Source organism: Culex pipiens, chromosome 3, assembly GCF_016801865.2.
Source record: "Culex pipiens pallens isolate TS chromosome 3, TS_CPP_V2, whole genome shotgun sequence".
Taxonomy (NCBI): Eukaryota; Metazoa; Arthropoda; class Insecta; order Diptera; family Culicidae; genus Culex; species Culex pipiens.
Genome location: NC_068939.1, coordinates 124,724,239 through 124,739,284, shown reverse-complemented (window position 1 = coordinate 124,739,284; position 15,046 = coordinate 124,724,239). Strand labels below are relative to the sequence as shown.

Genomic DNA, 15,046 nt, shown 5'->3' with positions numbered 1-15,046 from the left:
TAAAAGCAAATTCGAGTGATTTGATGATCTAAAAAAATACGTTTTTTTTAAGTTTTCGTCAACTCTTGGTCTTGAAGATCATAAGGGTTTTTTGCGAAAAGTTTCTTCTTTCGGGTACAAGATGCATTTTTAGGTTTTTGGACGGCCAAGTATAGATGATCTAAAACTTAAGCAATTTTTCTAAAAGGGCTCTTCTGTAAGAAAAAGCATTTTTAAGTTTTTTGTCAGCCACAAATTATTGCTTTTTTTGCAAAAAGGCTCTTTCATGTAAAAAAAAGCATTTTTTAAGTTTTGTAATCCCATATTAACACTTTTCTTTGCGAATAAAGTAGGTTCTTCTTTCAGGTTTAAAATTATTTTTAAAATTGAAGGTAGCTAAGACCTGATGGTCCCACATTAGCGCATTTTTTGCCAAAATGTTTTTTTTTTCAACTAACCTGCAAAAAAATATTGCATAGAGTAAAACATTCCTAGTGATAAACGCTGACACACGTCCCCCGACGAAAAGTATTTCTGCAAATTGTTTGACTGCGCAGACAATGTCATTGCCACTCGTCGGTGGAACAGCCTTCTTCCATCATTCATTTCTGTCCCCGTCACAGGACCGGCACAAAACAGCACTCGGAATTTCCAACAAGTCACGAACCGGATGAAGTTATAGAACAATTTCTCGCCAATGCCATGTGACACCGCTATCGATGGCCAACGGCACGCTTTAGGTAGGAATTTGGCTTTAGAATATGGATAGTGAAATTTTTACGTCAATTCAATATAATTTTATGTTACTTCTTTCAATGCAATCACAAATTACAATTTACACATTTTACTTCCAACTATCGAAATAAAAACAATCAATTTTGACATTTAATGAACACATTTAAAAAAAGTTTATGTGGTACATAACATTGTATGTAATTTTACATGCACGGTACATGTTTCTTTAAAAAGGTTACCTTCCTTTTTTTTGCATAGCAAAATTTCCCTCCTAAAGTTAAACATGTTCCCGCGGTGAAAACTGAATGGCGTTCGTAACATGTAGCTAAATGTTTCTTTTCCGTACTTCCCTACCGGTAGTCGGTGGAGCTATGCCTTCTTCTAAGCCACACCTTCGTCTTTTTTGAAGCAACGGCCTTAGCCTTAGAGCCTTAGAGTTCACCGCACCACGTTTTACAATTGCCGCTGCACAGCTTAAAAAGTAGTAATCCAGCTGCGTGTAAAAGGCCTGGGTGTAAAATAAATATTGCATTATTTTATGCAATTTTATGTGATTTTACACCCTGAAACATGTAGCCCATCAGTAAGGGAAACCCACTTAACCGAAATGTCAAGCTCATATATGCGTTTATCCTTACAGTTCTTCATCGGTCTGATGGCCGAGTGGGCTAAGGCGCCAGTCCTTACTGTTGGTGCTGGGTTTGAATCCCGTCGGTTGCAACTTTTTTTTTGTGTTTGCAAAAATTGTACATGCAGTGTGTAATATTAAGTGTTTATTTTGACGAAGGTGATGTGCATGCTTTAGCATGCGATTTTACCATCGGATTTTTTGCTGTGCGCTTCAAACAAGTTTTCCACCGTTTTTCCCCCCGTAGTTGAACACCACACCACCATTACTGGTGTTTTTGAGGTTAGGCTTTTTTTTTGCATTGCCTTCTTTACCTTGGAGGGTCATGTGGCATGGTCGGATATTCAAATTTTTGGTCTGCTGTGTGGAGCATGCCCCAAGGGTAGACTTCTCAACTGCTAAGCTCAAGGACGAACCACTACTATAACCTTCACCTTTGTGGATCAGTCGTCTTTCTTTTTAGGATTTATTGAGATCTCTTGTTATAAATATTGAAATTTGCATTGCTTCTATAAACCCATTGAAGCATAGTTACAGTGTTACTACTTGTTTTAGCTCAGTATTTGAAAATTCAGTCCCAACACCTCAGCTTGCAGTGTCGTTACGTTTTATCAGAAATCAATTCCACGCCAATAATTCTGACCGTTTGGATGCCAGTCGGCGGTATCGAAGCACCAGTCGTCATGGAAAGATTATTCAGGTGAATATAAAAAAGGAAAACTTTGCACCGAATTATTTACGTCGTCGCCGCCACCAAGCACAGTATTGCAAAAGAGTGAATAAGCTTGGTGGAGCACTAGGGTGGTGTGTTTTGAGAATAGTTATATTTTATAAATGTTCTCTTTTAATAATTTTCAAATATTTTGAGCAAAATCAAAAAATCAGAGACAACCTTAGTAATTTAGAAGCAAATAATAAAAACGTAACGGGGTGTTTTGTATGAGAAGGTTCAATCAAAAGCTGAGAAAATTTATATTTAAAGTTACCAAAAAATCTCACATTCTGCATTTGGTGTTCTTGTTTTGAGTAATTCTCTGAGAATTCGGGCATTCTTTCAGAGACTGTATCGTAGAAACCATTGCAATCTTAATTTTTTTAAGCAAATTTGACATTTTCGGAACCATAAAAAAAAAATCATGAATGGTCAAGCTTGGTCATGACTTTTACAGGTTAAAAAATGTCACGTTATCAACAAAAAAAAACTAGTATTAGGTAACTATAACTTGAAAATGGTACACGATATCGAAATTTATATAAAGAACTTATCGACTGCAAATTTGATTTCGTGTAAAAAATGTAAAAAATACATTGGACTTTTCTCGAAAGAAAAAAATGTTTTCTCGAAAAGTTGGCAACACTGCCAAATGAATTTTGACCAACTTGTGCCATAGCTCAAAATTAGATTTTTTTTGTCATCTAAAATATATCCAAAAATTAGTGTATAATTTTTTTTTTGATGTTTTTTTCTGACAAGTTCTAAGCAATCTCTCCAATTTTGCTCAAGACACCAGATCGTTCGAAGAATCCGTTCTCAAGATACATATTTTTGAATGATTTATTAGCCTTTTTGTATGAACGGTTGTCAAAATTGTAAGGACGAATTAATGATCAGAATGACTTTGATGGTCGAAGAAAAAGTACATACCATCCAAATAAAAAAAAAATTAAAAAAAAAAGCTTGATGATGAGAGATTTTTATATGTTATTGAACACCTTGTTAAATAGTGGTCATCTTTTTCCGAAAATTACTCGAAAGGTTACTTTAAATTTGTTGAACTTTAAAGGTATTAAACAAACCTTTTAAAAAACAAAAGACCGATTCTTAGCGATTTCTTTCAATGTGATTTTTAATATGAAAAAAATCATTTTTATTATGATGCAATAATTGCAATGTGCTTTAAATGCGTTTTCTTACCTTAAAAGCCAAGAATATTGACCAAATGTGGTCTGCAAGCCATTGAACGGGAGAGAAGTTTTTTCATAAATCTGCTCCTTTCGTTGTCCCGTCACGAAAAGAAATGGCTGGCAAAAACTCAAATTTCAACCAATTCGTTCAGTTCAAGGAGCAAAAGATTCGTTTTTTAATTTGTGATAATGTGTAGAAGAGCAAAAGTTTTTAAACATCAAACTGGCTAGTGTGCCTTTTAAAAGTCCAGTTTTACGATGTTGTCCCGTCACGCTACATTTTCTGCATGATATTTCATTGTAGGAAAATCAATTATCTTTCCAAATATGTAACAACATTGGGGGATTTTTTTTTTGAAAAGGAGCCGAAGAATCGGTCAAAAGAGTATTTATGCTTTTTGAGTAAACAAATAAAAAATATATAAATTGAAATTACAAGGCATGGTTTTAGGCACATTTGAATTAAAAAGTGCTAAATTTGAATGAAAAAAATGTTAATTTTTGCATTTAACACCTGCCCAGATGTTTTGCAATTTTTAGTTTTCAAAATATTTAAGTATTGGCGACATTTTTTTTTTGTCAAAAAAAACTTTTTGCATTATTGTATAAAGGAATTTTACAAAAAAAGTAAAATATTGTTGATCGATTTCAAACATGCTAAATATGATTTTAAACGCAGGAAAATACATTTCAAATTATTTTCAGTTATTTAGACTTCTTTTTCGGACCGATTTTGAAGAGATGAGGGGGGGGGGGTGAAATAAACTTCAAAAAATATTTGCAGCGGCCTAAAGTAAAATCAAAATGTACAGTAAATTTCTAAAAGTAAACAAAATTTCCGAAGCAGAGCCATATATACTTTAACATTTTGTATCGATCTGCAGACCAAAACAGGAAATCATTGGTTCTTCCATACAATTTTGGCAGTTATCCTTACTGCTTTGTAAATGTTATGAAATCTGTAACTCGGGAATGGATTTTTGATCGATTTGGTGTCTTCAGGCAACTTGTAGGTTATGATGCGGACAATTCAGAAAACAAAATAAGGACGATTCAAATAAATTTAAAATTTTATGTAGCTAGACTTTTGCCAATGTCAAGAAATAATAAAAAAAAATATAAATCGAAATTTCAATTTTCAGGGGATTTGATTTTGTTAACTCATGATTTCCCAAAAATATTTAAAATGTACTCTGAACAATTTTCAAAGATTATTTCTAAAAGCAAAGTGTAATTTGCAATTTAAAAGTACCTTACATTTGTTTTTTCTATCAATTGCACCGTTTTCAAGTTATAGCCATCTTAGATATTAGTTTTTGACGGCTTACATACATTTTTTTGTATGGGAATTGTGTTACTAAGAGGGGAGGGGGTCATTCAAACGATCGACGACCGACGGTGCCACCCCAACAAGGTGCTATGGTATGATGTTTTTTAATGCACGTTTTTGATGTTTTGTTTTTCTTTCATTCCACAAAAAGTGTAAGATTTTTTTCATAATTGATTCTTTCAATTTTGACCCTCATGCCTGGTGAGATTAGGCACCCTAACCAGCACTCGCACGAAAGGTACTTCTCAACTTTATTACATCCTGCTGGCTAACAGTCGAGCTGCTGGCTGGTTTGTTTGTTCGCTGGGTGTCTGGCATCGTAATTTTGTTTGCCAAACTGCTATCATATTAAATTGGAATCGACGGCATCATGATCCTGATGCTGCCGCTGCCAAACCAAAGTTCGCGAGCTGGTGGAACTTTTTGGTGATTGCAAGTTTGTCACGGGGAGAGATTCGAAGCTGTCGAAATTGAAATTTAAGAACTGAGGCGAACTTCTTTATTGAGGGCAAAGTCAAACAGAAGATTAATTGAAACTCACTGTCTGGTCACAATCTTGATTGGGATTCCTTCTGCTGGTCTTAGCACCAAGTCCGTCTTGAATCGAACATCGCGTAATTTATCGCCTGGTAAAATGCGATAGTTGGCCAACAACTTGATGATGGTTATCTTCAACTCCATGATGGCGTACCGTTGTCCGATACAGTTTCGAGAACCGACGCTGAACGGGATGTAGTCGTACGGTCCGCGACGTTGCTGCTGCTCTGAACCTTCGGCAAATCGTTCCGGATCGAACCGCTCCGGATCGGGATACACGTCCGGGTTTCGGTGCACGATGTAGATGGGCACCGTTACGTCCAGGCCGGCGGGGATGGTCACTCCATTGATTTCGGTATCTTCAAGCAGACGACGTCCGATGAAGGATACCGGGGGTAGAAGTCGCAGGGATTCTTTGATTACCATGTCTAGATATTTGAAGTCGTTCAGGTTGTTGTAGGTTAGTGGGGTTGTTTTGGAACCTTCTTGACCGAGAATTGCTACTATTTCGTCGTAGACCTTCTGCTGGAGATGCTGGTGCTTGGCGAGTTGCAGGATTGTGAAGGCAATACCCGAGGTGGTTGTGTCGTGACCTTCAAACATGAACGTATCGACCTCCTCGCGGATGTCCTCGTCGGACAGGGGCTTCCCATCGACGGTCACGTTCAGCAACAGATCCAGGAAGGTTTGCTTTCTTCTCGAGTACATATCCGCTTCGTTGAGGTCAAACTCCACCGAACCAAGTTGTTTATCTTGCTGTAGCTGTTTGCGTCGCTTCTGAATGACCGAATCAGTAAACTGATGCAATCTCTTTATCAGCCTGCGCTGCTCCCAAGCTTTCGGCATCAGATACCAGTAGAACGTTTTCAAAGAGCTGAACACGCTGAATATTCGCAACAGTATCAGCTCACTCATTCGTTTAACATCACAAACGTACTGGTTGTTCGGATTCTGCTGGGCATTGACATGAACTCCCATCGATGTCTCACATATACTATCCAAAGCCAGCAACGTAACATAATCGTACACATCAAACTCCTCCTTCCCATCATGCTTCCTCAGCTTCTCCACCAAAACTCCCGTCTCTCGATTAAACACCTCTGCGAATCCCTCCAAAATCTTAAAATGAAACGTCGGCGTAATAATCTTCCTCCTGTGGAACCACTTCTCCCCGGAAGATATCAACAAACCCCTCCCCAACCAAGGCTCAATCATCGTGTACAGATCCGACTTCTGCGTTGCCTTCGCCATCAGCACCTTCTCCACGCTCCGAGCCGAGCTGAACACAAACATCAGCTCACTTCCGGTGCCCCACACGGCAAAGTCCCGCCCGTACTCGTCGTGCATCTCGACCATCCGCTGGAAGATCCCAGGAATGTCGCGGCCGGCAAACTCCAGCATGCTGCCCACGAACGGGTACGCCTTGGGGCCAGAAAAGTGACCCGCAATCCGGAGCAACCGGCGCTGCTCCAGCAAGTATCGGACAGCGAAGATGGTCAGAAGACCGACGCAAAGTACCAGGAAGAACATTTTGGAGAGGAGTCTGGTGCGGACTGAAGGAGTCGGTTCAAAGTGCTTCGTTGGACGCTTGTTATCAGACGTTACCGGCAAATTTTGGGTGGTTGATAAACCGTTCGTAAGCTTCAACGCATTGATAAGGAAATGTGTGAAAAGATTAGCCTTTGTTTACAATTATCGTTATTTTTTTCTGTTAAAAATGCATCAGCGTTATGTTGAGTTCATAACATGTAATGAGCACAAAAACGAATAGGTTTTCATGAATAAAAGTCTATCTGTTCACCTCGGAACTACAAACGATATGAAGAGAATGCATCGTTCTACTATTATTCCTCCGATAAAACTATTAGTACATGGTATTAGCTTGGACAATAGTCCAAAGTCTTAATAACGAAAACGGAAAAAATGTCAAACGTTCAACCAAATCTCAAATAATTTCTAATGGGTAATTCTCTACCAACTCACACGAAATCGGGAAAAGTTGCCCCGACCCCTCTTCGATTTGCGTGAAACTTTGTCCTAAGGGGTAACTTTTGTCCCTGATCACGAATCCGAGGTCCGTTTTTTGATATCTCGTGACGGAAGGGCGGTACGACCCCTTCCATTTTTGAACATGCGAAAAAAGTGGTGTTTTTCAATAATTTGCAGCCTGAAACGGTGATGAGATAAAAATTTGGTGTCAAAGGGACTTTTATGTAAAATTAGACGCCCGATTTGATGGCGTACTCAGAATTCCGAAAAAACGTATTTTTCATCGAAAAAAACACTAAAAAAGTTTAAAAAAATCTCCCATTTTCCGTTACTCGACTGTAAAATTTTTTGGAACATGTCATTTTATGGGAAATTTAATGTACTTTTTGAATCTACATTGACCCAGAAGGGTCATTTTTTCATTTAGAACAAAATTTTTCATTTTAAAATTTCGTGTATTTTCTAACTTTGCAGGGTTATTTTTTAGAGTGTAACAATATTCTACAAAGTTGTAGAGCAGACAATTACAAAAATTTTGATATATAGACATGAGGGGTTTGCTTATAAACATCACGAGTTATCGCGATTTTACGAAAAAATGTTTTGAAAAAGTTACTTTTTGCGTTTCTCTTTGTTTCGTCGTCCGTGTCTGTCGCGGGTGACCATGAACGGCCATGATCGATGACGACCAACTTTTTCAAATTTTTTTTTCGTAAAATCGCGATAACTCGTGATGTTTATAAGCAAACCCCTTATGTCTATATATCAAAATTTTTGTAATTGTCTGCTCTACAACTTTGTAGAACATTGTTACACTCTAAAAAATAACCCTGCAAAGTTAGAAAAAACACGAAATTTTAAAATGAAAAATTTTGTTCTAAATGAAAAAATGACCCTTCTGGGTCAATGTAGATTCAAAAAGTACATTAAATTTCCCATAAAATGACATGTTCCAAAAATTTTTACAGTCGAGTAACGGAAAATGGGAGAATTTTTAAAACTTTTTTAGTGTTTTTTTCGATGAAAAATACGTTTTTTCGGAATTCTGAGTACGCCATCAAATCGGGCGTCTAATTTTACATAAAAGTCCCTTTGACACCAAATTTTTATCTCATCACCGTTTTGTGCTGCAAAATATTGAAAAACACCTCTTTTTTCGCATGTTCAAAAATGGAAGGGGTCGTACCGCCCCTCCGTCACGAGATATCAAAAAATGGACCTCGGATTCGTGATCAGGGACAAAAGTTACCCCTTAGGACAAAGTTTCACGCAAATCGAAGAGGGGTCGGGGCAACTGCAGTGTGAGTTGGCGGAGAATTACCCTAATTGAACGCAAACACTGCCTAAGCCCCGTTCGCATGCACTTGGGGCAAATCATTTTCCACTTATGAAAGCTCAACGGCAGCTTTTGTCGCTATTTTTCCCCCATTTTATTGATCGTCTTGGTGGAATTTTCACCTATTTTTAACCCACTGATGGGTTCCTAAAGCGACAGCTCCGATAGATGCATTGCTGCTTAGAACACAGCTATCGTTCGGTTTGGTTTGGTTTTGCTTCGAAAAGGAATGTTTCTTCTTGATGAGTAGCAGGTTGTCGCACACGTGGTGACGGTCAGTTTCATGTGATCAGATCTACTAGAATCAAATTTTGAAAGACTCAGAATCATAATTTCCCAAAAAAATAAAATAGGTGTAAGTTTTGAAATCAAATTCTATTTACTGCATACTATGTAAAAGTAATTAAATTTATCGAATGAACATTTCTTCAAGTTCAGACACATTGTTATTAAAAATTGTTATTAAAACAAACATCAGGATCCATTTTAAATAATATTTGTCATGCAAATTAGGCCGTTGCAAATATTTTTTTCAAAGTTTATGTCTCTCGGGTCTGACCAAAGTCAAGTGGGGGGGGCATTTTTTTTTTAAATATATAAAAATTTAATCATTAGTTTTCAATACATCGAGGTATTGACGGATTTTTTTTTTGCGAAAGGAAAACTTTTTGAGGGACATTGGTATTTCATGAAAATTTGAAATGTTTTCAAATGAGTTCAAACATGCTACTTATGATTATAAACGCAGGAAAATGTATTCTTACTGGATTTCAGTTGATTAAACTTTAATTTTTTATTAATTTTTTTGAGGTTTTCGATTTTTGATCCCCTGATTACATAAACGACATAAACTTTGAAAAATATTTGCAACGGCCTTAAACAAAAACAAAACATTATTGTTTTGAAAAAAATCGAAATAGATCATTTCCCATACCACATTCATCCTTTTTAGGTCATATTTTATCCAAAATTCAAAATTATCGTGAGAAACTATTATATCGATTTTTTAGAAAATAACGCCTTTGTGTTACATAAGAAAGCCAAAAAAAATGTATGGAACCAAATTAACTGTTTTCAGGGTTGGGGTTTTTGTAAAATAGTCTATAACTTTGTCGAAGATACCATCTCAAACAAAAATTCCTTCTGTATCTTTTGAAGGAATTTTTTGATTTCGTGTCTTCGGCAAAGTATTGATGACAACTTAAAAAAAAATGTGCACGATTTTTTTTTATTTTCATAAACTTTAAATTTTGCAAAAAAAAAACAACATCCCAAAACCAGTTTTTTTGTTTTTAAAAATTAGCTTGACTCTGTAAAATCAAATTTGTAATTGAAAGATACTTTACAGAAATATTCATAAAGTGTGTTATAAAAAAAAATATAAGTTTGATTTCAAATAACAAAAAAATCGGGTTTAAATAGAAATGTTTCCCATAGAAACGTTAGTCTTGATTTAAAAAAAATCATTTTTTTTCGAAGAGATCCGAAAATGTTACAAATGTTTCATTTTTAACATTAAAATTGGACCATCAGTTGCTTAGAAATCGGCACTAGAAAATGGAGGCTGTGTGGGTAAGACTTGGAAAACTTCATTTTTCCAACAAATTTCCTGTTTCTTTTTCTTTTATCCGCTGTATGAAATGGAGACTCTTTACACTATTAAACAAATAAAAAACTGATACTTTTACGTTAAAAATAAACTTCAAGTGGCTTTATCTTCACAGTAAAACAATGTGTAAAATTGGAAGGTTGAATATTACCTCTTTGATGATTTTACCTCAATTTAGACTGAAAAAGGGACATTAAAGATTACACAAAAAAAAGTGGTAAAATTACACATTTTCAGAGGTAAAATTACACATGTTTTCTGATCTAAAAGATGTACCCCTTTCCAGAAGTAATATTTCAATGATTTTTTTACTATGTTGAAAACGACGAATTTATGTTAAGTTGTTTGTTTTTTTTTTTAATTTAAAAACTGAAGTCAAAAAACCAGTTTTATTTTTTTATTTTTCACAAAAAAACAATTTTAATTTTTTCTCAAAAACCCTTTTGTTTTTAAATAAAAAAATAATTCGGCGGCAATATGTTGGTCCATATTTCGCAATGGCTCAGATGTTGCGGATTTGTTTCTTTAAAGCATATTATTCAAATAAATCCTAAAATAAAAAATACGGATTTGGCGCAAATGTTTTTTTTGCGCAAAAAATAATAATTTAAAAAAACAGGCACCAACAAATCCGTGTATTTTTTTTTTAATTGGTTGGAGCCTTGTATGAGTTGTTTGAGGCCAATCAAATAAAATCCATTTCTGGTTTCTGTTGAAAATTGCTCGTGGCTAAAATTCAACCGAATGTTTAACAGTAAAAAAAGTTCATGATTTATGAAATTAAAATTTGGATTTACAAACAAACATTTTAATAAAAATATACTTAATAGATCCTCAGATATTTTATATATCTTCTTCCCTTTTCATTAGAAACTTGGAAAGATTGGAAGATAGATTCAGTTGATTTTGGTGATTTTAAGGGATGGTTTTCAATGAACAGTGGAGTCGCGTGGTAGATTAACACTCCCTAAAAATAATTAGCATTTGCTGGTTTAATTTAGAGTTGGATCAAAACTACTTTTCTTTCTCTTTTTTTAAATATTAAATCCAAAGGCTTGTTTGCAGATAATTGTTTCTCATAGAGAATACTAAATTGTCGAAAAAAAAACAACTGTCTTTATACAGCAATTCCCCACGAAAACAGCATGGAAAAAAACAAAAGTGCTCGGATTGGGCTCAAAATCGTAATTGTAATTGAAAGACGCAACTTTTGGTACCCAGACATGTATAGGTCATCGCTGAAATTTTAATGTTATCGCAGTTTTAGTGGAAAAAGTTGATTTTTTGCCGATTTCGTCATTCTCCGGGTTTTGCGCGCGGCGCGTCGAAAAACACGGATTTTATTTTCAAAAAATCATATCTCGGAATCCTGTTGATGAACTCCTCCCATTTTTTAGTATGTTATGTAAAAATGTCCGGGGAATCCGATAAAAATAATTCCAGACATAGGCTCTTTGGTCCAGACACCGTCAAAACGGCATTTTAAAGTTTCATACGCCCTTTTCATATGTTAGGCTAGATTTTGAAAACTTCTTACTATTTTTCTTTGAAAGGCCAACTTATCACCTTTTATTTGCGTATAAGACAATTGAAATCGGTTAAAACGACGAGGAGTTATGATTTTTCAAAAAAAGTTGTTTTTGTCGGTGAACCCCCAGAAAAATTTTGAGCCCGATCCGAGTACTTTTGTTTTTTTCCATGCTGTTTTCGTGGGGAATTGCTGTATATGTATGTCCGACAAAAATTTTATTTTATTTAAATACGTAAATGTACATGTATTATTGACAATCATTTTGTAAAAAAATAATAATAATATTCTAACCCCAGATTGTATGCCTAGGAAAAATAAGGTTCAAGTTTTTCACAAAATCTCACCAATAACATCGCCAAATCGAACTTATTCTATAGTCCTTACACAAGCTTCGTTCCATCAAAGCACTGACTGCTTAAAGGCTGTTGGCTATTGCCCCAAGGGAATGTTTTATTGGAGCTAAGAGACCGCGTTCACAAAGCTTTTTTTTGCTGCTTTCCTTCTTCCGTCGTTGCTGTCGTGTTTGTGTGCTTGTGCCCCAGCTGATGCTACTGGATCACTCAGAAGTGTCGTTCATAAAAGCAAAATGACCCTCATTTAGGGGAACTATACCCTTTCTCAGCCTATTTCTATTATCGGCCTATCAGCACTTTGATCATGAATTACAGCTTTCATAAAGTGTTTTTGACTGTTCCAAAGTAATGAATAGCTCAAATAAAAGTGAGCAAGCAATTCTCCATTGTTGAAACATCTGAAAATGTTGATTTTATAGCGAAAAACGGAAAAGTGATTAGAATTGGTCGAACGGCTTAGAGTGATTAGAATGGGTATATTTCCCCTATATTTCATTGGAAGGTATGGCAAGGACACATATGTGTGAAATAAATAGGATCAATTTTTGGTGCAATTTGTCACTTTGGAAAGATTTTTATTTCTGAATCCGTTTTTAACTGTTCATTTCAACTTAGTTTTAAAAAAGAAGTAAATCACGTTGAGTGACAACTAATTAATTTTCTTTTTTCCCCCCACGAAACATAATTAGTGCGACCATGTCAAGCTGTTCGACCGCAGAAGCAAAAAGATATCGCTGGCTCCACCGCAATCAATTTGGCGCTGTCCACGAGTGTCAATTACACAACGCGCATTTCCAGTGCGTTCTAGCCGGGCCGAACGTCGTTTGACATAATGGCCACTTGGCATAATGGTATTAAACGTTAAATTTTTACCCATAACTTAAACATATATAATTTTTTTAAGGAAAATTCAGTAACATTACACTAAACAAGCTGTTAGGTAGAGTGTTAAAAAATGTAGAATTGTTTTTATTTAGTAAAAATGCCTATTTTAAAGCTTAAAAGAAATCTTAAAATTGTTATTGTAGAAAATAATAATTTCAGGAGAATTTAAATTTGGGATAACATTGAAAATGTCTACTACTAAATACCAAATGACCACTATGCCAAATGAGATACTCCCGTTCCAACCCGATGCTGGTCATTTTCATTTCCGTTTCCACCCTCAATAAATGTGGGTGGAGGATGGATGGGGACAACATAGACGGAACCACACAAAGTCAATCGATTTACCAACATCAGCTGCTGCTCTGCTTCTGACGAGTTAAGCCTCGCTGTCGATGGCAAAGTGTTGAACTTTGCACACAGATAAAATTATTATGATTTATTCATTTTTATTTTATCAAAATTGTATTAAAAAATATTCAAATCGACGCCAACATTTCAAAAAGCATCATGTACAAACCATGCGATTTGAGAAAACCGCATTTCAATGTTGAGCATCTATTTTCAATTCCCATTTTAATATAAATGCAAAATAAGATGTTCTAATAATAACAAACGATGAAAAACGTTGCTTTTATTGATACTTGATCATCCAAATTCAATAAAACATCATTTCCGTAATTTTATTTAAGTAAAACAAACATAACTCCTTTTGAAATCACCAACGTCGATATCACCCTGCTGTCATTGAGGGGGGCGCTTTGTTATGATTCGTTTCTCTTCGCCGAATGTAAATGGCGCTTTGTTCATGATGCTTTTTTTTCGTCACGAGGTTCATGTAGTCTTTTGTTTGACAGGTTGACAGGGCTGTACAAACAAGGACTGCTGATGGCAGAGAATTTGGTTTATGTTACTTTATTTAAAATCATGATTAATCAGACTTTACTGAAGTAACTTTTACTCATTTTTGGTGGAGAGGTAGCTTATTAGGAGTACTTTCAGAATATGCAATAACCCAGAAAGTGTCAAAATGTACATGATGCCTTTTGAAATGTTACCGTCGAAATCATGTTTTTTACTGTGTCCACGAAAAAGGACACGGACAGCATGGCATATTGGAAGGGTGGAGCCAAGCGGTTTAGCGGAGCATAAATAATTCAATTTGTGTGTGGGTGTGAGTATACCTAGAGTATCTACAAGTCAATGTTCGTCGCTCATGTTAAGACCAGAGCCTGCTTCACGGACGACGAATTGAGCACGTCCTCGCGGGTCATGGCCTATCTACAATCACTTAGCTTAGAACATCTAAGTAAAGTAGTTACTTAGGAAAGTACGCAACTTACGGCCGTCATCCACAATCAACTTAGAAATTTTGCTGGGCTGATATACGTTGCTATGCAGTTGTTTGTTTACCTTTGATATTGAAACGTCAACTTACCGTAGATTTTGAAATTTTTCAAACCATACGTCAGTTTCTAATTTGATTACTTTTCCATTGTAGAAGCTCGGCTTCATTTCCATTGATTCAAATTCCTAAGCTAAGTGAAATTTTCTAAGCTAAGTGATTGTAGATAGGCCATCAGTTGTTTCTGTCGTGAAAGCCACGGATTACAAAATCGAAATGATGACAAGACGAACGAACGCTCTGAACTGGTTGTTTTAATGACAGCTTGTTATCTTTTGTTTTTGTGGAAATATAATTATAACAGTTCGCTTGTGAATGATGTCTTTGGCATGTTTAGGAAAACCCATACTTTGAATACAGATTCAGAACTCTAAGCATTTTAAAAGACAACATCAATAACGGTTTTTTTTTTTCGAAGTGGTCTGATAGAAATTGGAAAAAAAATCAGCTGTTTACTACTATCAAACTTTAGGTGGATTCATCTGCAATTTAATCAAAATTTCTGTTGAGTGATTTTCGATTCCAATTTAAATTTGCATCTTATAAAACATGTTAACCATGTTTTCGATGTTTTTAAAATATTTTTTTGCAATTCCGTCCTGAAACTACTTACTTTTCCTGTCATTCTTGAACGACGAAACAGCCTACTTTACTGTACCAAAAATAACAGAATGGAATAGTAACCCTTTTCAAAACAAATGCTGAAAAGTTGTACTTTTCAGCACTGAAATGGATGCTGAAAAGTTGAACTTTTCAGCACTTGTTTGGAAAAGTTGTACTTTTCAACATTTTTTTTAATTAAACGATTCATTGACTCAATGCAT

At 35.6% G+C, this 15,046-nt stretch overlaps 1 protein-coding gene across 1 annotated transcript; it reads right to left on the bottom strand.

Annotated features, from left to right (window-relative positions):
• Nucleotides 1–5,062: 5,062 nt before the first annotated feature.
• On the bottom strand, nt 5,063–6,717 carry LOC120412923 (cytochrome P450 4d2-like). The gene has a single exon (XM_039573555.2). The coding sequence runs from the start codon at nt 6,642–6,644 to the stop codon at nt 5,115–5,117; it is 1,530 nt and encodes a 509-aa protein (XP_039429489.1). The 5' UTR covers nt 6,645–6,717; the 3' UTR covers nt 5,063–5,114.
• Between the last annotated feature and the right edge of the window lie 8,329 nt (nt 6,718–15,046).

What these genes read in the sequence shown, in the direction of transcription:
- LOC120412923 (XM_039573555.2), bottom strand. Translation starts at nt 6,644, where the DNA reads ATGTTCTTCCTGGTACTTTGCGTCGGTCTTCTGACCATCTTCGCTGTC.